This window comes from Oryctolagus cuniculus, chromosome 3, assembly GCF_964237555.1.
Source record: "Oryctolagus cuniculus chromosome 3, mOryCun1.1, whole genome shotgun sequence".
NCBI lineage: Eukaryota > Metazoa > Chordata > Mammalia > Lagomorpha > Leporidae > Oryctolagus > Oryctolagus cuniculus.
This window is the reverse complement of record NC_091434.1, coordinates 20276087-20298418: the sequence shown is the minus strand read 5'-3', so window position 1 is coordinate 20298418 and position 22332 is coordinate 20276087. Positions and strand designations below refer to the sequence as shown.

The 22332-nt window shown below is 56.2% G+C and overlaps 3 protein-coding genes across 21 annotated transcripts in view; 1 reads left to right on the top strand and 2 right to left on the bottom strand.

Moving 5' to 3' along the window:
• LOC100353345 (protein CNPPD1) overlaps positions 1 to 16640 on the bottom strand; it is a 117292-nt gene extending 100652 nt beyond the window's left edge. The window contains exons 1-11 of one of the 17 annotated variants that reach the window (XM_070070176.1): positions 16510 to 16640; positions 16092 to 16249; positions 15805 to 15951; positions 15287 to 15382; positions 14815 to 14923; positions 14281 to 14362; positions 14004 to 14124; positions 13792 to 13920; positions 12958 to 13019; positions 12234 to 12351; positions 10776 to 12030 (exon numbers count right to left, since the gene is read on the bottom strand). In XM_070070176.1, the coding sequence (XP_069926277.1) occupies positions 11485 to 12030; positions 12234 to 12351; positions 12958 to 13019; positions 13792 to 13920; positions 14004 to 14124; positions 14281 to 14362; positions 14815 to 14923; positions 15287 to 15355 (1236 nt within the window). In that variant the 5' untranslated portion in view covers positions 15356 to 15382; positions 15805 to 15951; positions 16092 to 16249; positions 16510 to 16640 and the 3' untranslated portion in view covers positions 10776 to 11484. The other 16 variants (XM_070070177.1, XM_070070178.1, XM_070070175.1 and 13 more) reach the window with 16 other exon arrangements.
• On the bottom strand, positions 3936 to 9543 carry SLC23A3 (solute carrier family 23 member 3). Its single transcript, XM_070071453.1, is given in 10 exon segments — positions 3936 to 4276; positions 4502 to 4645; positions 6613 to 6643; positions 6713 to 6804; positions 6879 to 7169; positions 7171 to 7223; positions 7978 to 8220; positions 8223 to 8295; positions 8420 to 8614; positions 9508 to 9543. Coding segments are annotated over 10 exon segments (1362 nt in total). The 3' UTR covers positions 3936 to 4072.
• On the top strand, positions 16602 to 21917 carry RETREG2 (reticulophagy regulator family member 2). Of its 3 annotated transcripts, XM_017343137.3 has the most exons (9): positions 16602 to 17011; positions 17276 to 17382; positions 18043 to 18073; positions 18416 to 18551; positions 18951 to 19035; positions 19279 to 19422; positions 19578 to 19672; positions 19811 to 19946; positions 20181 to 21917. In XM_017343137.3, the coding sequence occupies exons 1-9, from the start codon at positions 16737 to 16739 to the stop codon at positions 20801 to 20803; spliced, it is 1632 nt and encodes a 543-aa protein (XP_017198626.2). In that variant the 5' UTR covers positions 16602 to 16736; the 3' UTR covers positions 20804 to 21917. The 3 variants fall into 3 exon arrangements, with proteins under 3 accessions (XP_017198626.2, XP_069926273.1, XP_051704094.1); XM_070070172.1 differs by lacking the exon at positions 16602 to 17011 and having other exon boundaries at positions 18504 to 18551; XM_051848134.2 differs by lacking the exons at positions 16602 to 17011; positions 17276 to 17382; positions 18043 to 18073 and adding an exon at positions 18092 to 18223.
• The last annotated feature ends 415 nt before the right edge of the window (positions 21918 to 22332 follow it).

The window sequence follows — 22332 nt, the reverse complement described above, 5'->3', positions numbered from 1 at the left end:
AGAAGTGCTGGAAGTGGGACATGACTTTTAAATATAAAGAAAACAATGCAATTCCTTGTTCAGTATGATTCACAGAATTATTTCTATCTCAGCCTAAGCCATCATTTTTTCAACCATAGCCTAGTTTTTGAAGCATGACCTTGTAACATAACTTGCACAGTAACTACACGGGTGAAACATATGCAAGTGCTCCAAAAAAGCTCATGGAAAATAAGCATTATGAAAAAACTATCTGAATTTCAAAAATGTTTTGAACCAAAATGCTAACTTGTTCTACTATTTCTGAATAGGGTCTAGTTTGAGGCACTAAGAAAGGTAAGACATCAATTTAAAATGAGTCTCTATCAGAGCAAAGTGAGATCTGCTAAAATTGAAGCAAAAACAAACATCAAATCGATGGTAAAGCTTGGGTGAAATCACTAATGCTGTGCAAAATGTTTGTGGGGACAATGCCCCAAAGGAATCCACAATTCACAAAATGCCTCAGTTGTTTTAAGAAGCGATGACTCAATGTTGAAGATGAAGCCTACAGTAGTAGACTACCCATATCAATTTGCAAGGAAAAGGGCCAGTGCTGTGGCATAGTGGATAAAGCCACCGCCTGCAGTGCCGGCATTCCAAATGGGTGCTGGTTTGAGTCCCGGCTGCTCCTCTTCCGATCCAGCTCTCTGCTATGGCCTGGGAAAGCAGTAGAAGATGGCCCAAGACCTTGGGCCCCAGCACCGATGGGGGAGCCCTGGAGGAAGCTCCAGGTTCCTGGCTTCAGATGGGCGCAGCTCCAGCCAATTTGGGGAGTGAACCTAACCTCTTCTCTCCCCACCTCTCCCCTCCCCTCCCCTCTTCTCTCTCTCTCCCTCCTTCTCTCTCTCCCTGCCTCTGCTTCTTCTGCCTCTCTGTAACTTGGCCTTTCAAATAGATAAATAAATCTTTTTTTAAAAATTTGCAAGGAAAAAAAAATTGTGTGCTAATTGAAGAAGATCAACAATTAACAACAGACACAATAGCAAACACCACAGATTTCCCAACTGGCTCAACTTAGACAGTCTGACTGAAAAATTAAAGTTGAGCAAACTTTCCACCCAAAAGGTGCCAAAACGTTTACCCATACTAGCTGCAGACAAGAGAAGGGCTTTCAATAGAAATTTTAAGCACATAGGATAAGCCTTTGAAGCACTTCTTCAAAGGACTGTAATGGGAGAGGAAATACGAGTTTACCGGTATGATCAGGAAAACAAAGTGCAATCAAAGCAATGGGCCACAAAGACATGGAAGTAGGCAGTCTAGAGCAAATGTCACAGCAATCGTTTTTGGGGATGTTCAGGGCACTTCGCTTGTTGATTTTCTGGAGGCCCAAAGTATGGGAACATCTGCTCACCATGAGATGTGACAAAGTTTGCAAAAACTTTAGCAGAAAAATGCCAGGGAAAGCTTTAGGAGAGAGTCCTTCTCCACCAGGGCAGTGTTCTTACTTGTTTCTCGCATCCAACGACAATTTTGTGAGTTTCAATGGGAAATCATTACCCATCACCTTAGTCTTGATTTGATTTCTTCTGACTTTGTTTTCTAATTAAAAAAAAAAAAATCTCTAAAGGGCACTGATTTTTCTTCAGTTGATAATGTGAAAGACCTTATTGCCATGGTTAGATTCTCAAGACCCTCGGTTCCTTAGGGACGCAGTAAACGGCTGATATCACCATTTACAACTGTGTCTTCAAGTTGATAAAGCTTATGTTGAGAAATGAAGTTTCTATATCTTTTAATTCCAGTTTTCTACCGGCTGGTGAAGCCCCCTTGTATGCGGTGACTAATTTGCAGCAGGCTCAACACCTCAAGTTTGGAGGCCATGAGGACATGTGTGTCACGTTTCCCACAAGCTCTTCCTAGAGGCAGAGGTAATGACTCAGCTGGGCTCTGGACAAGAGTTCCATGGTGCCAAAGGTCGCAAACGCAAATGAGGTCACCAAATTCTTTTATCTCCTTTATAGGCACTCCCCCATGAGCGAAGAGTCATCAAGATGGTTTTTATTATTCTAGCCCGGCCCTTCGGAACGCCCAGCAGCTCAGAACCCTCATATTGACAGATTTTGTTCCCTGTTGCAGAGGTGGGGCGGTGTTGAAATGTGGCTCTATAAACACGTCTGACACACCCTGCACCCGACCTCGCTAGCTATTGCCGCCATTAGTCTCCTGAAGCTGCGGTCTCTAAACTTCACCTTGTTCTTTTTTCCTTCAAGGAAGCCTAACTCGGGAACGCAGAGGGAACGGTGCTGCAGGGAATCAGCGGGGATGGGGGGGTCCCCTCAGCCCAGGTATGCGCCCCAAGTTCCGCCCTCAGCTGTGGGGCCCCTCTGGGCATTCCCTGTGTCGCCTATAGAGGGCAGCACGGCCCAAGAGACCATTCACGCCAGGCCACGCCTGCCCACAGCCTCGCCCCAGAGCCCAGTTTCCATCCACTCTAGCTGTAAGACTGTCCGCTTTCCCATTTCTACAGCACTGCTGGTATCTCTCTCTAAAAAAAAAAAAAAAAAGCCGACCACGCGCAGCTCCGACGCAGCAACCACCAGCCAAAGAACCACCTCAGTCGAGCGCCACAAACCCCGCCAAGCGGCGGGAGGCGGATCGCGCACGCGCGGCTCCGCCCACTCGCGAAGGCCTGCCCCAGGGTCCCGGCTGCGCGCGGTCCCTGCTGGGAGAAGGCACCCGTGCCAGGCCCAGCCAGCAAGTTCTCTGCAGCCTGTGGCGGGCCGTACCCGACCCTGGCCCTGGCCCCGGGCCCTGCCCCGGCCCAGACGAGAGCCAGAGCCTACCTACCGTCAGCTGCCGGAACAGCTCCCGCCCTTCTCGGAGCAGGCCCGCCCGCGCAAGCCGAAAGGCTTAGTGGCAGATCCTCCCCCCCACCCTCACGGGGAGGCAGGGCCTTAGGGCACAGGGGGCGGTGCCCAGGTCCGACGTGGGCGTGGCTTCCGGGCCCTCGATGCTGGTGGAAGGAGCGCCCCGTGGCTGGGCCGATCTCAGTGACAGCCGTCCATTCCTGGAGGACCCGTTTTCCCAGGAAAACCAGCAGTGGTGCGGCGGCCCCTCGTGGAGTCACGCTGGCAGAGTAGTAAGAGTATCGGACAAGGTGCAGGAGAAGGGCGCTGGATTTTGCATTTGTCAAACTCAAGCTACCTCTTTTCCCTCCCTGACCTGTCCAGCCTTTTTCTAAAATTTAAAGCGAGGGGACTGACCGTCCGGAACCTCCCAGGTCCTCACCAGCGATAGCGTTGTTTAGGAGTGGAACCTCCCGGCCTGAGTCTCTTGGTCTGACCTACACTGTCCTCGTCCACGCGTTTTTCTTTTCCCCTTCAGCCACCCCTGTACTTGGGGTCCTTCACCCCTGTGGAACCTGAAACTCCTCCACTCACCGTGTACCTTCTGTGACTCGTGCTTTTGCCCCAACTGGGTCCCCTCGCCTGCAAATTTCTCCCCATCCGCTTCCCAAAACCAAGAATTCTCTTCATTTGTCTGGGCCATTGGTGCTTCCATAGAGCCTTTCCCACAATCCCCCATAAGAATGAACTGTCCCTTCCTCTTTGCACTCACATTATTTTATTCATTACAGGCTACCTTCTGCTTTCCGTTTTAACTAGAATTATATGATTCTTTTAAAATAGTAAATACCTTAAGAGTGCAGGCACCCAGTCATATCCATAACTTTAATTTTGGGGTCTTGCATATGGGGGAGGGGCATTCAATAAATATTAAGTGAATGCTAGGGTTCAAGTGGCATTGATAGTTCAAAGGCAAAAATCTCATTCATGGCTCGCTAAACCATGGCCCCTACTCTGGAACCGGGCAAATTTAAGAGAAGAAAAGGCAGCCCACCTTGTTGGGAAGTGAGGCCTCTCGCTGGGGCAATGGTAAACACATACAAACATGCACACCCTCTCCCTAGGACAGAGTAGGCCTCGGGAGCTGACTCCCCAGCGATTTGGGAATTAGAGCTAAACTAACCAGGGCCGAAGTAAGAGTCCTGGCGATGACTAGGACCTTACAACCGCTCTGCTAGATGCAAATCTCACCCCCGAGGTCTTCAGGCAGTGGGCAGAGGCAGTGGAGGGGCTGGGGGATGCAGGAACACAGGTTCCTGAAGCCATCTTGGCAGCAGCAGAGCCATGAAGACGGCCAAGCCCAAAATGAAGCTGTTACTCCTGGAGTCAATGTCAGCCAGGGAGAAGCTGGAGAGTCCAGCAGGCGGCACCACAGCCTGGGTCTCCCCCAGCACTCCACCTGGCGCCTACAGAAGAAATCGAGGGGTCGGGAGAGGGCTGGCACAGCACACTACAGGCAGAGCAGGTTGTGATGGGAAATGAGAACCCAAAGGCTTGTTACTGCTCCTGCAAGAAACTCAGAAGCCGGGTCAGGAGTCCGGGATGTCAGGCTGAGAAAATGAGAGCAGCTGCCACAAGTTCATATCCGCTTATCTAGAGAGGCCCAGAGAGAGGGTGCCAGCCTAAACAACTGGGGTGGGGGTCCTGATCCAAGAGCAGCCCTGCTGATGCATCCACTCATGGTGGATGGTGGGGAGGAGCAGAGCCAGCCTTGGGGAGAGCCCAAGCCCCACGCAGAGGAGCCCCACTAAGTGGCCCACTCGCCAAGATCCAGACTACGTGAAGAAGAGACACTGGGCAGTGCAGCTGTCTCCATAACAGTCTGACTCTACCTGGCCGGCTCCCTCGTCATCTGAATCCCAACTCAGATGGTACCTTTCCAAGGTACCTGACCACTGTATCTGAAGTCGCCTCCTCTCTCCACCACACTTTGTTTTCTTCATAGTACTTGTCCCTCTCTGAAATGACCCCTTTGCCTCCTTCAATTGTCTGCCTCTCCTTCTATGAAGTCCTCAAGACAGCAGGACTTTTTCTGGCTTTTTCCTTTACCCCAGCCCAGGCACTTGCCTAAGGCACAGGAGTTCAGTGGTGTTCTGTTGTCTGCCCCACATTCCCACCCTCTCCCCTCCTCTAAGCACCTCCCTAAGTGATGTCACCGATATGAGTGCTGACCTAGTGCTGGCCACAGCTGGAAACTATCGGTGCAAGCTCCCTTCCTTCTCCCACACCTGCAGCTCTCCTGGTTGGCACACCTGGAAAAGGCTCACTGTGCCCATGTTGGGGAAGCTGGAAGCCGTGTCCCTGGGATTCCCCAGCAGCCCAGCCAACACACCACCCAGCCCCTCCAAGCTCAGCGCTCAACTGCATGTGTGTAGAGGGGGAGGAGGCAAATGCAGCATCTGGCCACACAGGGCATAGCAGCCTAGGAAGCTGGTGGAAGCTGCCAAGGCCTTGGAGCTGCCTGCAGCCAGAGCTCTGGGTGTCAACAAGGGTCAATCCCAATCACTTGAGGAAGAAGAAGGAGCCTCCTTGGACTAGCCTGAAGCCTGCAGCACCCCTCTGCCTCCAGTGGTGTGTATGATGCAAAGCATGGACACCCCCATTGTCTTTGCAGATAATATCTCAGGCCCAAACCACTGAACTCTAAGGAGAAAGGCCCATCCTTTCCCAGGGTCTACAGGCCTACTGTGGTCTGCCCCCACCTCTTTCTCCAGCTTCATCTTGCACCGCACGCCACCTCTCTTCCCTGGGTCTGGACACACTGCCCTTGTTTTGGGCCCTTGGACTTGGCAGTGCTTCAGGACAACACACGGTGTTGCATATGCTGTTCTCTCTGCCTAGAACACACTTCTCTCCTGCCTCCTGCCTGCTTAGCTCCCTCTCACCTCTTACACCTCAGCCATCTCTCCCCCAAGACCTGGTCCCAACTTCCCTGATGTAGCCAAGTTCCCCATTAGGAGCCCTCATCACACAATGTATCTCCCCTTGGCTACACTTACTGCTGGGGCAATTTCACATTCCCTTGAGTGGCTACTTAATAGCGCGTGTTTTCTGGCATAGACTGGGCTCTGCAAAGGCGGCTCTGTGCCTGTTCATCAGGAAGGCCCCTGCCACGTGCTTAGCATATGATCAACTCTTAACAGACCCTTATTCAATTGATGAATGAGCAAACTTCACACATAAGCCTCACGAACCATCTTTCTTTTCTGTGCTAGGGGACCACCACAAATGCTCACAAGGACTGGTGATACGAACCTGAAAAGTGGGCAAGCCAAGTCAGTTGGGAGCCATGGGGCTTCTAGAAACTGGTTATGTCTGTCTCCAACACTGCCCAAATGAAACACCTGTGGTGAGGGGCTGCCATGCCCCTCAGATGAACACTTTCTCTCTGCTGTGTGTTTCGGGCAAATACGGGATTGACCTCAGACATGAAATCTTGAGTCCAAAGAAATAGATACCTTGATGGGAGCAGGCCAACGAGGAGCTGGGAGAAAACTTACCCGGGTGAGACAGCCAAAACCAGGGTGCCGTCAAGGGCATAGACGCCTCCCAGGGAAGAGCTCTGAGACTCAGAAGGGCAGCCATGACCCACATGCAGGCCACAGGGACCAGCACCTGAGGGGCAAGACTGAGACAGAGGAGAAGAGCCCCTCCCCCAGAACCTTTGGAGCCAACCTTGGAGGGTGGACAGAAGCCAAAAAGTGGAGGCCCTGAACGAGCCCTCCCTACCAGTCCTTCTCACCTCGACTTCCTCTGCCCAGTCCCCCACCTTCCTAGAGGAGCCAGAGAGCAGGGGTGTGAGTTGAAGGGGTTGAAGCTGGCCTCCAGGGGCATGGGGGTACCTGGAGGGGCCCAGGTGCTGAGAACACACCACCGCGAGCAGGATCAGCCCAGGAGAGAGAAGGAGCTTCATGGGCGAGAGGCAGTGGGCACCCTGCGGGGTGGAAATGGGGATGGGAGGGAGCAGAATGCCAGAAAAGGGGGCCTCAGAGAAAGTCCCGTCCCCTAGAAGAGGCAGGAAGCACCCTGGGCATGGGTCACGGAAAAGTCTTGGATCCCAGATCTAAAGCGTGTTGCCCTGTTCAGGTCACTGCTGGATCTGACATGGCCAGCAGCTCTGCCCATCACCACCCCAGTGAACTGACACCCCTCAGGACTCAGGTACAGCAAGGTCAGTTCCCAGTGAGCAGAGCAGAACTGAGCCAACTCCCTGTGGGCACAGCGCCCTGCCACAACCGGGCTGGAGGCCAGCACCAGGGGTCCACAGTGGGGGAACATGCAGCCAGGACCCCCCCACACCCAGCAATCCCAGTGCACCCTACAGCAGCCCGGATACCACCACTGCCCCTGACACTTGGTGGAGTGGAGGGGGAGAAGAGTTTCTGCTCAGCCAAGTTCACCTCAGCTGAGACTTCCTAACTAAACCCCGGGAGGGGTCCTTCCTGTGACCCCTTCCCCCAGAGCATCTCAATCCCTGCCTGATGAAAATAGCCTCCTCAGGGCCGTCCACCTGCAGTGTCGGCATCCCATATGGGCGCTGGTTTGAGTCCTGGCTGCTCCACTTCCAATCCAGCTCTCTGCTATGGCCTGGGAAAGCAGTAGAAGATGGCCCAAGTCCTTGGGCCCCTGCACCCATGTGGGAGGCCTAGAAGAAGCTCCTGGCTCCTGGCTTCAGATCAGTGCAGCTCCAGCCATTGCAACCAATTGGGGAGTGAACCAGCAGATGGAAGACCTTGCTCTCTCTCTCTCTCTCTCTCTGCCTCCCCTTCTCTCTGTGTGTAACTCTGACTTCCAAATAAAGAAATCTTTTTTTAAAATCTAAATATTTGAAAAAAAAAAGAAGAAAAGAAAATAGCCTCCCCTGGCCCAGCACCACCTTTAACTCTCCTGCTTCCACTCCCCAGAGCTCCAGACCATGGCCACCAGGGCCCCTACATAGGTGCAGCGCAAAGCAGGCTGGGAGGAGTTAGGAGCATGGAGAACAAAGGAAATGGGATGGAGACCTATTGCTCTTTCATGCTAGCTGGTGCCTGGCCACCACTGTCCAACGTCTATCCTGCACCCACTTATACCTGTATGCTCAGATGAGCACCAAAGCCCACCCTACCCCTTGTCCTTGCTCTATGCACTCAGTTTCCACGTGTCTGGATGACCAGAGGTAGCTTCTGTCTGGTCAGCAGCAGAGCAGGGATAAGGAACTCTAAGGAAACATGTGGCAGCTAACAGGACCCCAGGCCTCTCCTCCACCCCAGGATCCCGGCCCCTCACCTACTGTCCAGCCAAGCTTGCAGAATGGTCAACACCCCACATGAAAAGAAGCTGGAGGCCAGGAGCTGAGAAGGGGAGTAGGGAGTCCTCCAGGAAGGAGACTGTGAAGCAGGAGCAGGTGGGAGGCACAGGGCAGAGAAGCCAGGACCAAGATATGCTGCGGATAGAGGAACGGGGAGGAGCAGTCTTCAGAAAAGGGCAGAGGCACCTGATTCCAGAGGGGATCACGTGCCACACCTGCTTTGGCCAGCAGCACCACCTCCTGCACCTCTACCTCCTACCTGCAGAGCCAGAAGCCAGCTGAGACGACAGGGGCAAGGCCCACTCCAGGAGACCCAAGAGTGCAAGGAGGGATTCTGGGGAGGAGGCAATGTCAGGGGAGCCAGGGCACCCCGGGAGTCTGTGGATTGGACTTGGGTGAGATGGGGGTGGGGGGGTGATCGGCTCAGGCTGCCCTGTCTGTGGTCTTGTCTTGGCTATCTGGGGCCAGAGTTAGGAAGAGTAAGAAGAGTTTAGCATTTGGGTGAATTTAGCTCCCTGAGGGTGTAGAGAGGGTAGGGGTGTCAACAAAGCGGAGCAGCATAAGGATGAGGCATTTGGGGCAGGACAGGGCCCTCTCACCTTTGCCCAGCTCTTGTGCAAATCCCATCAGCCATTAACCCGGGAGCTGCGCTCTGGACCCCTCCCCCAAGAATCTTTATCCAGATTCTCTGCTCTTAGACCAGTCTCTGGGAAGGGGGTGCAGTGTGGAGGGGACAGGGGAGGAGAGGTGCCCTGGGGAGGTTTTGTACTCTGTTTCCTCCCACCACCAGAACCATCATTGCTACATCCACAATTCTTAACCCTTTTGGGACCAGGCCCCACGGGCTGGCTCAAAATGAAACTCAACGGTGGGGGGAAGTGGGCTGGCATTGTGGCATAGTAGGTAAAGCCGCTGCCTGCCGTGCCAGCATCCCATATGGGCGCTGGTTCGAGTCCCAGCTGCTCCACTTCCGAACCAGCTCTTTGCTATGGCCTGGGAAAACAGAAGATGGCCCAACTCTTTGGGATCCTGCACCTGCGTGGGAGACCTGGCAGAAGCTCCTGGCTCCTGGCTTTGGATCGGTGCAGCTCTATTCGTTGTGGCCAACTGGGGAGTGAACCAGTGGATGAGGAAAACCTCTCTGTCTCTATCTCTGCCTCTCTCTGTATAACTCTTTCAAATAATTAATGTTAAAAAGAATACACTGCATCACACCGCATCAGTGTGACCATCACAGCTGTGACTCTGTAAATGTTTTCATTGTAACATGCAGAAATAGAATTTTTAGTAACTTGTATTGCAAAATGTGAAAGTTTGAGCACAAACCAGAAGACAATGTAGCAGTACAATCGCCACAGCGAAATGCAGAATGACCATGGACATGACAGCAGCGATGCCAGTGGACACTGGTGCTTGACTGGGGACTCAGCTGCCGGGAGCAGTGCTGACGCTGGTGGGCAGATTTTCCAAACCAGTGAGCAAAGTGCTGATCAAAATGAGTAGTTTTGATTTCCAGGGAGGTATGTATGTGGTAACCGCAGTCCTTTTCAGAAGGTACAAAGATGACTTGACATGTGGAAATTCTAGGCTCAGACAAACCTGTACAGGGTTTTCACATACATGGTGACCGGCCAGTCATTTGAAAGTTGTCTTCATAGAAAGCTGTGAACTTATCATAAAGACGGGGTTCCTGAGCACCTCGGGCTATCCAGCATCCTGCTCAGGCTGACCACACGACCCCACCACCAATCCTTGTGACAATCAAACAATGGCCAAAATGCCCCCTAGAGGGCAGTGCCACCTCTGCAGTGGACGACCATTGGCAGCCCCAGACGCCCAGTTTTCCTTCCTCCAGCGAGCACCAGCTTCGGAGTTCCTCTAACACCACCACCTTCTACCATGTGTCAGATCAGTGAGGACGTCAGGATACAAGGTGGCCTGCCCCTAAGGAGCCCAGGGCACTCTGCTGGATACAGGGCTTGGCTCCCTAAGGATCCAAGGATGGTGCTATCCAGAACATTCAACAAGGCCAGCCCCAGGCATGGGACAGTCACCACTTATGTTCCATGGCATCCCAAGTGGAACAGCACTGGGGCCCCAGGGTGGCGGAAGCAGGGACGAGAGCAAGTTTGAAATAGGAACCTCTGGGGGCCGGTGTTGTGGTGCCACCATCCCATATCGATGCCGGTTACAGTCCCCAATGCTCCACCTTTGATCCAGCTTCCTGCTAATGCACCTGGGAAAACTGGAAGATGGCCCAAGTGCTTGGACCCCTGTAACCACACAGGAGACCCAGAAGAAGCTCCTGGCTCCTGGCTTCAGTCTGGCCCAGCCCTGGCTGTTACAGCCATTTGGGCAGTGAACCAGTGGATGGAAGATCTCTCCCTCTCCCTCTCAGGATAACTCTTTCAGAGAAATAAAAATAGAATGCTAAAAAAGAGGGAAAAAAATGGGAACCTCTGACTGATGTCAGACAATAGAGGGGTTCTGAAAGGGGCTCAGGGAAAAGGATTTGCAAGGTGACGAGATCAGGAAGTGGAGGGGTGAGGGGTGGGGAAGGCAGGTACGGGCAGGAAAATTCTTCAAGGGCTGCTGCAGAAGGAAAAGGCAGGCCATGCAACTCAGACTGTTTATTGAAACCTCAGTTCTACAAAAGCGTGAAAAACCCAGATAAAAAGCGGCAGCCAGAGACGGCTGTGGACAGATCACCCCGGAAAAGACCAGAAGAGAGGGAAGCCTAGGAGTGCGGCAATAAGGTTGGAAGACAAAAGGTCAAGATTAAAGGTCCCAGCAGTCCTTGGCTCCCTTAGACTACACCCAAGGGGCGGGTATAGCGAGGGGCCCACCTCACTCAGACCTCCCCTAGCAGCTCCCACCCTGGCCCCATCAGTCCCCGGCTCTCCTGCCTTCGGGACATCACACAGGCTCAGGTCAATGTTTCCTTCCTCCCCTCACCCCACCTCCCCCATTTCCCACACTGCTCCTTTCATCCTAGGGAACTCAAAAGCAGACTTCTAGAAGAGCCCGGGGTGGGGGGGCAGAAACTGCAGCGTCTCCTCTGTCCATCTGTGACGTGCCTGTGGTCACCGAGCCGAAGCTTTCCCTGGCACAACACTGGCTGGCCAAGCAGCCAGCCTCTGAGGTCTAGGAGCGAACAACCTAACGACCTTTAGTCCTTCTGCCCAACAACCCCTTAAGCTCCTACCCAGGAGGACAGGGGACCAGCCAAGGACCCAGAGAGGTAGAGAGCGTGTAAATCAAGCTTTGCTGCTCCAGGTTCTCAGAGACTCCCAAATCCTCTTTAGGCATTCCTCGGAGCCCTTCCTAGCCTGGGAAAATGAAAGATTTGAGGCGGGCCAGCTCCATGACACTGAAAAGCGAACACTGCTGGGGCTGGGGGAGTGGAGGAGGGACTGGGCTCCAGGGCCAGGATGGAGCCAGGCCATGAGTGTGGTACCAAGTGCTGGGTGGCCCAGTGGGGACCGTATGGTTGGGATCGTGGCAGGCATGGCAAGTGGGGGAGTCTTTCTGGAGCTTCTGGCAAAGGGGGCAATTATGGAGAAGAGTGGGAGGGGCAGGGGGGTCAGGGGGAGGCAGCGGCGGAGGAGCCAGTGGGGCCAGAAGACTGCCCCAGAGTGAACGCAGCCCCATGTCGCCTCCCAGGCAGCTGGAGATGTTAGCAGGTGACGGCAGGCACTGTGGCACAGGAGAAGGGATGCAGGGCTCCAAAAGGCATCTGGAGGTCAATCCAAGGTCAGGAGGACCAGGTGAGGGGCTGCAGGACAGCCCCAACGACTGGTGTATTACAGCCACTGATGCCACAGCCAAGGCCACACTGCTCACATACGCCATGGCTAACAGGCAGGACAGCTACAAGAGAGGAAGTTAAGAAGCAGGTTTCTGACTGTCTTTAACACACTCTCCCATCTCCAGAAATGTGTATTCAAGTTGTAGCTCTCTTTGGCCTTTTACACCCCACCCTACCCATCTGCTTCCAAACCCCACCTCCTCAGCCTATCCCACCCTACACTCCAGCCCCCTCATGCCCCTGATCCATCCTAACCCCGCCTCACCTTTACCAGGCGCTGGCAGAGGGAGCCCAGGGCCAGCTGCCACGTCGGCTGCTCCAGCAGCACGCACAGGTCTGTGTAGGTGTACCAGCCCCGCCGCCGTCCCTGCTGCTCGGCCACGCTGGTGGAAGATGAGAAGACACCATGAGTCTGTGACTCTCCCAAGGCCAGCCTGCAGCCTTCCTACCCCTCAGGGCCCGCCGGAAAATACTGGGGAGCCTGCTACAGAGTCCAGCTGCTGAGGCAGAGCCTGAGGATGAGAGTAAAGCCTGCATCTCTTCTTGTTTTTCTGAGAGGCAAGGAAGAGACAGAGGAAGTTCCCATCCACTGGTTCAGTTCTCAGATGCCCCAGTAGCCAGGGCTGGGCTCCAAAGCTGGGAGCCAGGAACTCAATCCAGGTATCCCACATGAGTGGCAGGACCCAACTACTGGAGCCACCAGCACCGCCTCCCAGGGTCTGTGCTGGCAAAAATCTGTAGTCAACAGTAGCAGGAGGAACCAAACCCAGGAACTCCAACGACAAGGGAATCTTCACTGCTGGGCTACATGTCTGCCCCAAACCAGTATCTTTAAATGTATTGCTCCTACTCTCCTGAAGTGGCGCAGACAGCTCTGGGCAATTCTCTTTCCTGTCTTTCCCTCCTCGTTATCCCTCATGTCCAGCTCGTATGACTTAGGTCTCAGGCCCCAAATCCCTCGAGCCCTCCTCCCAATCTGCAGAACATACCAGCTCTCCAGCCAGCTCAGCACCTCAAAGATCTCCCGAGGGTCCGTGTAGAGACGCCAGTCCTGTGGGCGAGAAGAGACTCTGACATGAGCTGCAGCAGCTACTGCAGCTACCATCGCCACCGTGGCTAACACTCCCTTGGCACTTCCTACAAGCCGGAAACTACTGCGAAAGCTAAAGTTTTCACACATTACTTCGTTTAACCACCACCTACCTGGCTTCTCAATACACCTTCCACTAAGGGCGAAGGAAGAAAATAACCCTGAGAGTGTCTGTAGGGAGATCAGGGAAAGTCTGGAAGCAAATAATCAGAACCCGACATGGTAAGGCCTAACTCATGACCTCACCACTCCAGGGACCACCAAAAGTTGTGGTGTAGCAGGTTAAGCCACCACCTGCAATGCCAGCATCACACGTGTGCTGGATCAAGTCTTGGCTGCTCCACTCCTGATTCCACGTGGGAATGCAGCAGAAGATGGCTGCAAGTGCTTGGGCTCCTGCCCCCACACAGGAGACCAGAAAAAGCTCCTGACTCCTAGTTTCAGCCTGGCACAGCCTGGGCCATTACAGCCATTTGGGGAGCGAACTAGCAGATGGAAGATCGATCTCTCGCTCTCTCTGCCTCTCTAAGTCTGACTTCCAAATAACTAAAATAAAACTTATATATATAAACTGTGGTTACTCCTGAAGGAATAGGAAGAAAAAACACGGACAGACGGACAGGAGGATGAGACAGGGAGAGATGACAAAGAAACAGAACACAGTGAGAACAAAGGATGCAACGAAGGGGCTGAGGGGCGGAGAAACAGAGCAAGACGAAGGACAGCTGCTCACCATGGCCCTCAGGAAGCCCCGCTCCAGGGCATTCAGGGTGGGCACGGCCACACCCCCAGCAGCTCCCCATTCGTCATTGAACACCTCCTCCTCCTCCCCTTCGTCATACAGGTACTTGCTGGCCACCATCTGCAGAGGCACCACAAGTGATGTCAGCAGAGCTCACTCCGGGCTTCAGGCGCACCAGGGAGTTAAGGGGCGGGGCATCTCACCATGGAGATCAGGAACAAATCAGAGGACGACACGTGCTGCAGGTAGTCTGGGTTTCGGTGCCGGAGGCGCTCAATGTACACCAGAGCCAGCATCATAGCGCATGGGGAGATGCACGCCTCCCTGGGTGGTGGAAAGGCCCAGTAATTAAACCCAAGGGTCCTTCTGCTCCTGCAGTTTTAAGATGCTCAACGCTATGTCTACATCTTCAGAGATAAACATTCGCCTCTCTCCAGGGCCCAACCCTCTCAACCTCTGCCCCCTCACTTCCAGGCTCACCGGGACACATGTGCTACGTATTTCTTCTGGAGCCGGCGAATAGGGCTGGGGGCCGCCTTCTGCAGCAGTTCCACAGCAATGTCTGCAAGGGACAGAGGCAGGCAGACTGACAAACAGCCCCCTCCCAGCCCCCACTGCTCTCGGAGGCCAGGACTGCATGAGGCCTTACAGACAGGACCGCAGTAACAAAACAGAGGTCCTCCCACGCTGTGCGACCAAAGGTCTATTCCAAGTTTGATTTTCGGCTCCTTGCATCAGGAAGGAGCTCCATTTCCCATCATTTGAAATTATTCAAGTCGCTCATTTCAGGAGTAAACACAGCTTGTTTACTTGGGAAACGCATGGTGGACCTCTTTGGAAAATCAAATGTTTCTGGTATACAAAATCAAAAATGATGTAGATTTGTTTTCATCAAAGTATTTTTTTTAATTCACTTGGGCTAAAAGAACGTGAAGCATAAACTGTCTTCCTAAACCAAGCACCACCAAGGAAAGCTGCAGTCACTGCCGACACCCCCATCTCCTCACTTCTCACCTGCCACAGGGCTGGAGAGCTCCTCCAGGCTGCAGTCCGTCTCCCAGTCCCAGCCATAGTAGAGTCTCCTTCGGATCCTGGCACTCAGCTTCTGGTGTCCTGGGAGGAACTGAAACAGGGCGGTGAGGTGGTGGAGGGTGCAGGGCAGGGCAGGGAGATCCCGGCTCCGGGCTGGAGCTCCGGGCCGTGGGGACCCACCCGGCCTGATCCTCGGATTGTTTGCCAATGGCAGCCTGGCCCACGGGGCGCACAGCCACCCTGGGCTCCCCGGGACAGGGTTCAATGTCGCCAGCCTTACCCCCTATTGCTACACCCACGGCTCTCCCTCAGGGCCCCAGCGGCCGCGGCCTGGAGTAGGCACGGCTCAAGCAGCTGCCGCCCCGGACCCAGCACGGCAGCCAGGCGAGCTCGAGGCTCCACGCGGCCCGGAGGGGAGCGCAGGAGCCTGGGAAGGGGCGGGCCGCGTGCTCACCGAGAAGTCCTGGAAGCCAGTGAGGGAGAAGGTGCCTTCTTCGTCCAGTAGGAGCCCGGCCAGGTCCATCGCGTCGCCAGCCACCGCCCTGCCAAGCTGGAAGGGAAGGAGTCGTAAGGGGCCCCCGGAGCGGTCCTCGCCCGCCGGCCCACCTGCCCCAAGCCTCCCGGGTGCGGGCCGCCGCCCTCGCCCGCGCAGCCCCCTCCCCTCGCGGAGGCAGTGACAGGCGGGGCCCCGGGAGGCGGGTGCCTCTTCCTGTTCCGCCCGGGGCGCGGCGCTCACCTCCCCGGGTAAGCGGAGACCCGACTCTGCCGGTGCCCGCGTCCGCCCCGCGTTTACAAGTCGCGGGGGCGTCGCCGGCGAGTCAGCGCGCCCGGCACTTCCTGCCGCCCGCCCGGCCTCCCGATCTGCCCCAGCCGGGCCAAGTCCCAGAGCAGAGCCCCAGGGGCCCTCGCCTGAGAAACGGGGACAGTTCCTAGGGGACCACGCCGCACGGAGGTTGAACGAGCGAGGCAGACCTTGCCGTGGAGACGTGGATACAACAGCGAGTTGTGCCCGGGTGTTTTCTAGAAGGCGCGATGCACACGCTCAGCCACGAGGCTGAAACGGTGCCCGAGAGACAGGGCGGGAGAAGAACCCTTTGGGTACCGTTCCGAAGTTTAAACCTAAGTAAATGCTGTATTTTGGAGTGTTGCTGCCGAAGAGGAAATGATCCCAAGGAAACACGGAAGGCCACACAAAAGGCTGACACGTCCCCCCCCCCCCCGAAAGTAAACATTGAACAAGGTTTTATTCTTAAACTCACCCTCCCGCCCCCAATTTCACTCTTCCGGGGTGGGGGGGGGCGGGGAGGAAGCCGCTCCGAAAGTTTACGGAAGGAAGCTACGTTTCCGAGTGGGTGAAGCTGTTTTCGAGTCCGACGAGTGACGCGCTGCTGTTTGTTTACCCGCTGAGGGGAGGGACCTGGGAGGACCCGGGCGCCCCGAGTTGAGCAATGGGACGGCCGCCGCCCTTTCCGAACAGAAACGGACCCTCCCGGGGATCCCGGCCTCGTCTGGAAGCCCACTTCCTGGCCTCCCGCGCGGACTGCACCGCGGACACGGAGCGAGCGCCAGACAGCCCCCCCACACACACACCACGCCGCCCTGTCTACACTGCCAGAACAGAATGGTGCCCACAGGCCCGGACCCTGACCCCGGGTCAGGACTTCAGCAAACACCCACCCGCGTAGGCGCGGGGGTCACGGCGGCCGCCGGCGCGCACGCGCGGCCCGCCCTATCCCGCCGGTTAGCCAGCGTCACGTGACGGGTTCGTCGCTCCGCCGTCACGTGACGCCCGTCCGCCAGCCTCTGGCCTCCTCGGCGTGCGCCCCCTTCCGCCTGACGCGCCCCCGGCGGCGGCCGCGCAGCCCTGGCTCCTCGCGGGCTCGGGCGGCGGCTGCGGCGGGGCTATGGCGAGCGGCGGTGGAGGCGGTAACACCGGCGCGGCCGGAGGCCAGGGGCTGGGCCTGAGCCTCGGCCTGGGCCTGAGCCTAGGCATGGGTGAGGCCACTGGCGAGGCGGAGGAGGAGGCGGCCGCGGCCGAGGCGGTGGGACGCCTGGCTACGACGCTGTGGCTGCGGCTCCGCGGCTGGGAGGCGGTGCTGGCGGCGGCGCAGCGGCTGCTGGTGTGGGAGAAGCCGCTGCACAGTCTGGTCACAGCGGCCGCGCTCAACGGCCTCTTCTGGTAACGGCCGCGGAGGAGGGGGCGGGGCCGGGCTGCGCGGGAGAGCGGGGGCGGGAGGGGCCTGGGTTGTCACTTGGCCTGGGGGGAGGTCCTGTGCCCCGGTTTGGGGGAGGCTGACGTCCGCCCGGCTTGCGCCGGCCCTCTGCGTCCGGGGCGCGAGCGAGGCCTGCAGGTGCGGTTCCCCCGTCCGTTGGCGCCCCTCCGCCTTTAGCGATGGGTGCAGGAGCCTGTGGCACCCGCTCACCGCTGGGCTCTCCCCCTAAGGCTGCTGTCTTCGTCGTCCCTCCGGCCCTTCTTCCTGCTCAGCATCTCACTGCTGGCCTATTTTCTCCTGGATCTTTGGCAGCCTCGCTTTCTCCCGGAGGTTTCAGGTACGCGTTTCTTTATGCATTCGTCAAGCAGCCATTGTGTACTTGGATGGAGTTGGCTGGTGAGGGGAACCCTGCCCCTCCCCGCTCCTCCGTTATAGGAAATTGCCTGTGATGAGAGTTGTCCCTTTCCCAGAATTGATGTTACCGTGGGTGTAGTGGTTACCAGTGTGGACTCCACAACAAAATTGCCTGCCTTGCTTTCTGGGAGCTGCCGCTTACTACGGGTGTAAGGTTGTAACTCGAAAGGCTGTTCAGTATCTGTTTAACTCCCTTTCCTTATCCATAAAGCAGGGATAACAGACTTTGCTTCGTACAGAAGCGAGGATTTAAATGAGAGAACACGTGTTAGGTGTTTGCGGTGTTGCTTCCTATAAGATAGAAGTCAGGTTAATGTCAGCTGGTTGCTTGGTCGTTGTGGCTCTCCGGATAGCAATAGGTGTTTTTGGAGCATTTAGGTGCCAGGCTGTGTGTGAGATACCTGGGATAGAAGCGTGAGTGGGATGAAAAGGGTAAGAAGTCTGAAGGAGCCATAAACCGGGGCACGTAGTTCCTCCCACCGGAAACGTGCTGTGAGACTCCAGGCCGCAGGCAGCTGTTCCTGCCTTGGGGATGCCTCCCAGACCCCCACCACTCAATAATGTGTCCCCCTCCTCTCTCTAGCGTCATCCCCAGAGGAGCCACACTCTGACAGGTGAGTGCAGGCCCCAACCCCCAAATCCTGCCTTGCTTGCCCGTGCCCCATTTCACCACAGAGGGCGATGCTGCAGCCCCTGCAGTCACAGCCCCACCGCAGCGAACGGACTGGTAGCGAGCTGCAGTTTGCTGGGTCCCACGCTCCTGTGTAGGTGTTTTCCTGCCTGCTCCTCTTGGGATGGAGGGTTGGGTGCTCTGGGCTTTGCCTCGCTGGACCAGGACAGCCTCCCTTTGCGAGGTGGGGTTGTCCGCTTCCTTAAAGATTGATATGCTTGGAGGGATTTGAGTGCTCAGGAAGCTGGTGTCTGAGGCCTCCAGGGGTTGTGTCGTGTCTCCCCAGTGAGGGTGCGGGGTCAGGCGCCCGGCCGCACCTGCTGAGTGTGCCCGAGTTGTGCAGATACCTGGCTGAGAGCTGGCTCACCTTCCAGATTCACCTGCAGGAGCTGCTGCAGTACAAGAGGCAGAACCCAGCTCAGGTAAGCTCTCCCATGTTACACAGCGGTTTCCTGCGCCGGGGGGGCATGGGGGAGTGGTGTGAACCCCAGAGTTGGAGACACAGAACGAAAAGGCCTGGGTGCCTCCTTAGGGCAGCGCGCACAGCTCGTCTGTGGTACAGCAGGCAGGCTCAGGCACAGAATAGCTGATACGTGGACACTGCCTCTGCCAGGGCCGACCAGTGTGAATGATGGGTGTTGGGTGGTTTCTGTGGCAACCTTCCTGACTGGTGGCGTCAGGCATCCTCTTGAGTAGAGCAGCTCACTGCGTCCCTAGATGGACTCCCATCCGTCTACCTGCTGAGCAGTGGCTCCCACCCAGAGGAGTGGCCCGCACCCTTCGCTCACCGTTCCTCAAGGCCCCCGTGCTCTTCCCTGCAGTTCTGTGCCCGCGTCTGCTCTGGCTGCGCTGTGCTGGCCGTGCTGGGACACTATGTTCCAGGGATAATGATCTCCTACATCGTCTGTGAGTAGTCTACCCTGGACTAGCCCCGAGGGAGTACTGTGTGCGTGCTCTGCTCGGTGCCTCATTGGTGGAGGTCTCCAGGGATGCAGGAGTGTTACTAACAGTAGAAGAACCTGCAGGGAGGGGGCCGTAGGAATGGAGGGGAGACACCAGCGCAGCTTCGGGAAAGACCTTGGGGACAGTTGAATGAGGGCCCCTCGGAAGCAGGTGTAGGGAGCGCTGAGTGGACCCTCTGACCCGCAGTGCTGAGCATCCTGCTGTGGCCCCTGGTGGTTTATCATGAGCTGATCCAGAGGATGTACACTCGCCTCGAGCCGCTGCTCATGCAGCTGGACTACAGCATGAAGGCAGAAGCCGACGCCCTGCATCACAAACACGACAAGAGGAGTAAGCGGCTCCTTCGACCTGGGACGGTGAACGTGGGGGCGGGGCTCGGGTGGAGAACCGGCCTGGACTTCAGGTCTCTGGTTCCTTGGCCCTGTGCGTCCCCTCCCCCCGTTGGGCCTGCTTGCTGAGTGCCCTTGCTGCTCTTGCTTCCCTAGAGCGCCAGGGGAAGAACACTCCCCCAGGAGGCGATGAGCCGCTGGCAGAGACAGAGAGTGAAAGCGAGGCGGAGCTGGCCGGCTTCTCCCCAGTGGTGAGGCCCGCGGGAGACGGGGTGTCAAGTAGAAGGCTGGGGAAGAGTTGTCCGCGTCGGCGCTGCCACCTCTCAAGGCCTGGAGGAAAGGTCGCTTCTCCTGTGCCCTCACCTGTTGTGTCCGTCCTGGGTCTGCAGGTGGACGTGAAGAAAACAGCACTGGCCTTGGCCATCACGGACTCGGAGCTTTCAGATGAGGAGGCGTCTATCTTGGAGAGTGGCGGCTTCTCTGTGTCCCGGGCCACAACTCCGCAACTGACCGATGTCTCTGAAGGTACAGGGAACGCTTTACCCCTCCTGATCTTCCTGGGCCCTGTTACGGGACGTGGGTTATACTCCCTCCATGAACATCTTATCTGGACAAGTGACTAATTCAACTCCAAGTTTCTGGAAGACCTTTTACCTGAGACCTGGCTCAGCTCCATGCGTTGAGTTCTCCTTGAGCTGTTCTGTTCTTGTGGCCAATCAGAGCAGGACTCCCATTCTTAACCCTTTGTTCTCTGTACAGATTTGGACCAGCAGAGCCTGCCAAGTGAGCCCGAGGAGGCCCTGAGCCGGGAGCTGGGAGAGGGAGAGGAGGCAGAGCTGGCCCCTCCCGAAGACATGCTGGGCCCTCCTCAGGCCCTCTCGGGGCAAACCCTGGACTCGGAGGAGGAGGAAGACATGGCCGCCAAGGACACCTTGCTTCGGCTCTCATCCCCCCTTCACTTTGTGAACACGCACTTCAATGGGGCAGGGTCTCCCCCAGATGGAGTGCCGTGCTCCCCTGGAGGACCAGTGGAGACGCTGAGCCCCAAGGCAGTGAGTGGTGACCTCACTGATGCACCCAGCACCCTGTCGCCCCCACTTTGCCTTGCTGAGAGTGACCCAGTCCCCTCTCCCGCCATGCTCCCACCTCCTCCCCAGGACTCTCCCCAGCCCCTGCCTGCCCCTGAGGAAGAGGAGGCACTCACCACTGAGGACTTTGAGTTGCTGGATCAGGGGGAGCTGGAGCAGCTGAATGCAGAGCTGGGCTTGGGGCCAGAAACACCCCCAGAGCCCCCTGATGCTCCACCCCCTGCATCCGTGGGGCCTGATGCCCATTCCCTGGTACAGTCAGACCAAGAGGCTCAGGCCGTGGCAGAGCCATGAGCCCCAGGGGAAGGAGCTGCAGGCACAGCAGGGCTTCCTGGCTGGAGGTGCCACTGTTTCCTCCTGTCCCTGAAGCTCTGAGGAGGGCCAGCGTGGGGCAGCTGGCTGTCAGATGGTAGCCAGTCCACCCTCTGCCTGCCTGCCTGCTGTCCTGTGCCTGGGATTGGTTTTAAGTCTGTAAATAATTTTCCATTTGGATTTGTGGATGTGAACAGGGCTAGGGAAGTCCTTCCCACAGCCTGCACTTGCCTCCCTGCCTCATCTCTATTCTCATTCCACGAAGCCCCAAGCCCTGGTGGTCTAGCCCTTTTTTTTTTTTCCTCCTATCCTCAGGGACCTGTGCTGCTCTGCCTTCATGTCCCACTTGGTTGTTTAGTTCAGGCACTTTATAATTTTTCTCTCTTGTCCCTTACTCCTCTCTGCTTTATTTTCCTGCTGTGTCATGTCCTTAGCAGCTCAACAACCCCTCCCCCCACCACCACCTTTGCCAGCTCCACTTTCCCAGCAGGCACTGCGAAGCTTTAGGGAGGCTCCTGGTCTGGGGGGGTAAAGAATAAACCCAGGGTGGTGGGTCAGACCAGGAGTTCTGCAATTAGGTCTCTAACCTCCCCTGCACCCTTGCGCCAGTTCAGCCCAGCACTTCATGGTGCAGGAGAGCAGGAAACTTACGGCACACGCGCCAGTGCTGGGATTGGTGAGCGTGCACTCCGCCACTGAGATGAGGGGTCTCCTTACTGCCGTAGAGGGGAAACAGGAAACCTCTTCTGGGCCATGGATGGCCCCAGTGTGGTGGGAGCCCCGTCCCAGGGCCAGGAAATAGTAACATCTGTGCAGGTGTCAACTAGAAAAATAAAAGTGTTGATTGGCTGGAACCGCCGCCTGCCTGCTTGCCTGCCTGCCTGCCGCCTCACTGCTCTGCTTTCCACACACTCTGCGCTTTGTCCGCTCTTCACCTTACCCCCTTTCACCCCAGTCTTGCTTCTGGCTGTTTATTTACCTTGGTGCAAAACAAGGCCAGAGGCAAGGCTTAGCCTGACCAGCCTAACTTCCCCTTATGGCAGCGTGGTGTGTTAGTGAGATTTAGCATGTGTGAATAAAGTGTATGCAGGAGGAACTGGCTCTGTCTTCCCAATCACTAGGAATCTGGGATCATAACAATTGTTTCTGCCTTAGTGCCAGCAAGCCTAACCCTGTGTTCCATGCAGTTTTTCACCCGTCCACCTGCTAACAGTTGACTTGTCCAGCCCTGGTTTGTCTACACATGGAGTTCTTACACCTGTATCAGAACTAAAGTCAGGCCAAGGAACACTGAGAAATAGTTTCTAACACTTAGTGAATGCATAGTATGCCCCTGCTCTATTCTGAGTGATTTGTGTGTGTATTAACATTTTTCTCACAACATTGGGGCACACACTGCGATTGACTTCCCAGAGGCCATGAGGCCCAGTGAACAGCCAGGATCCAGACCCAGGCAGTTAGGTTCCAACAAGCACACAGTAAGCCCTGTCCCTTAGTAGGGCACGACTGTG

What these genes read in the sequence shown, in the direction of transcription:
- RETREG2 (XM_017343137.3), top strand. Translation starts at nt 16,737, where the DNA reads ATGGCGAGCGGCGGTGGAGGCGGTAACACCGGCGCGGCCGGAGGCCAG. An exon ending in TCACAAACACGACAAGAGGA is followed by an intron (nt 19,423 to 19,577) that starts GTAAGCGGCTCC and finishes TTGCTTCCCTAG; the next exon opens with AGCGCCAGGGGAAGAACACT. An exon ending in TGGCCGGCTTCTCCCCAGTG is followed by an intron (nt 19,673 to 19,810) that starts GTGAGGCCCGCG and finishes CTGGGTCTGCAG; the next exon opens with GTGGACGTGAAGAAAACAGC.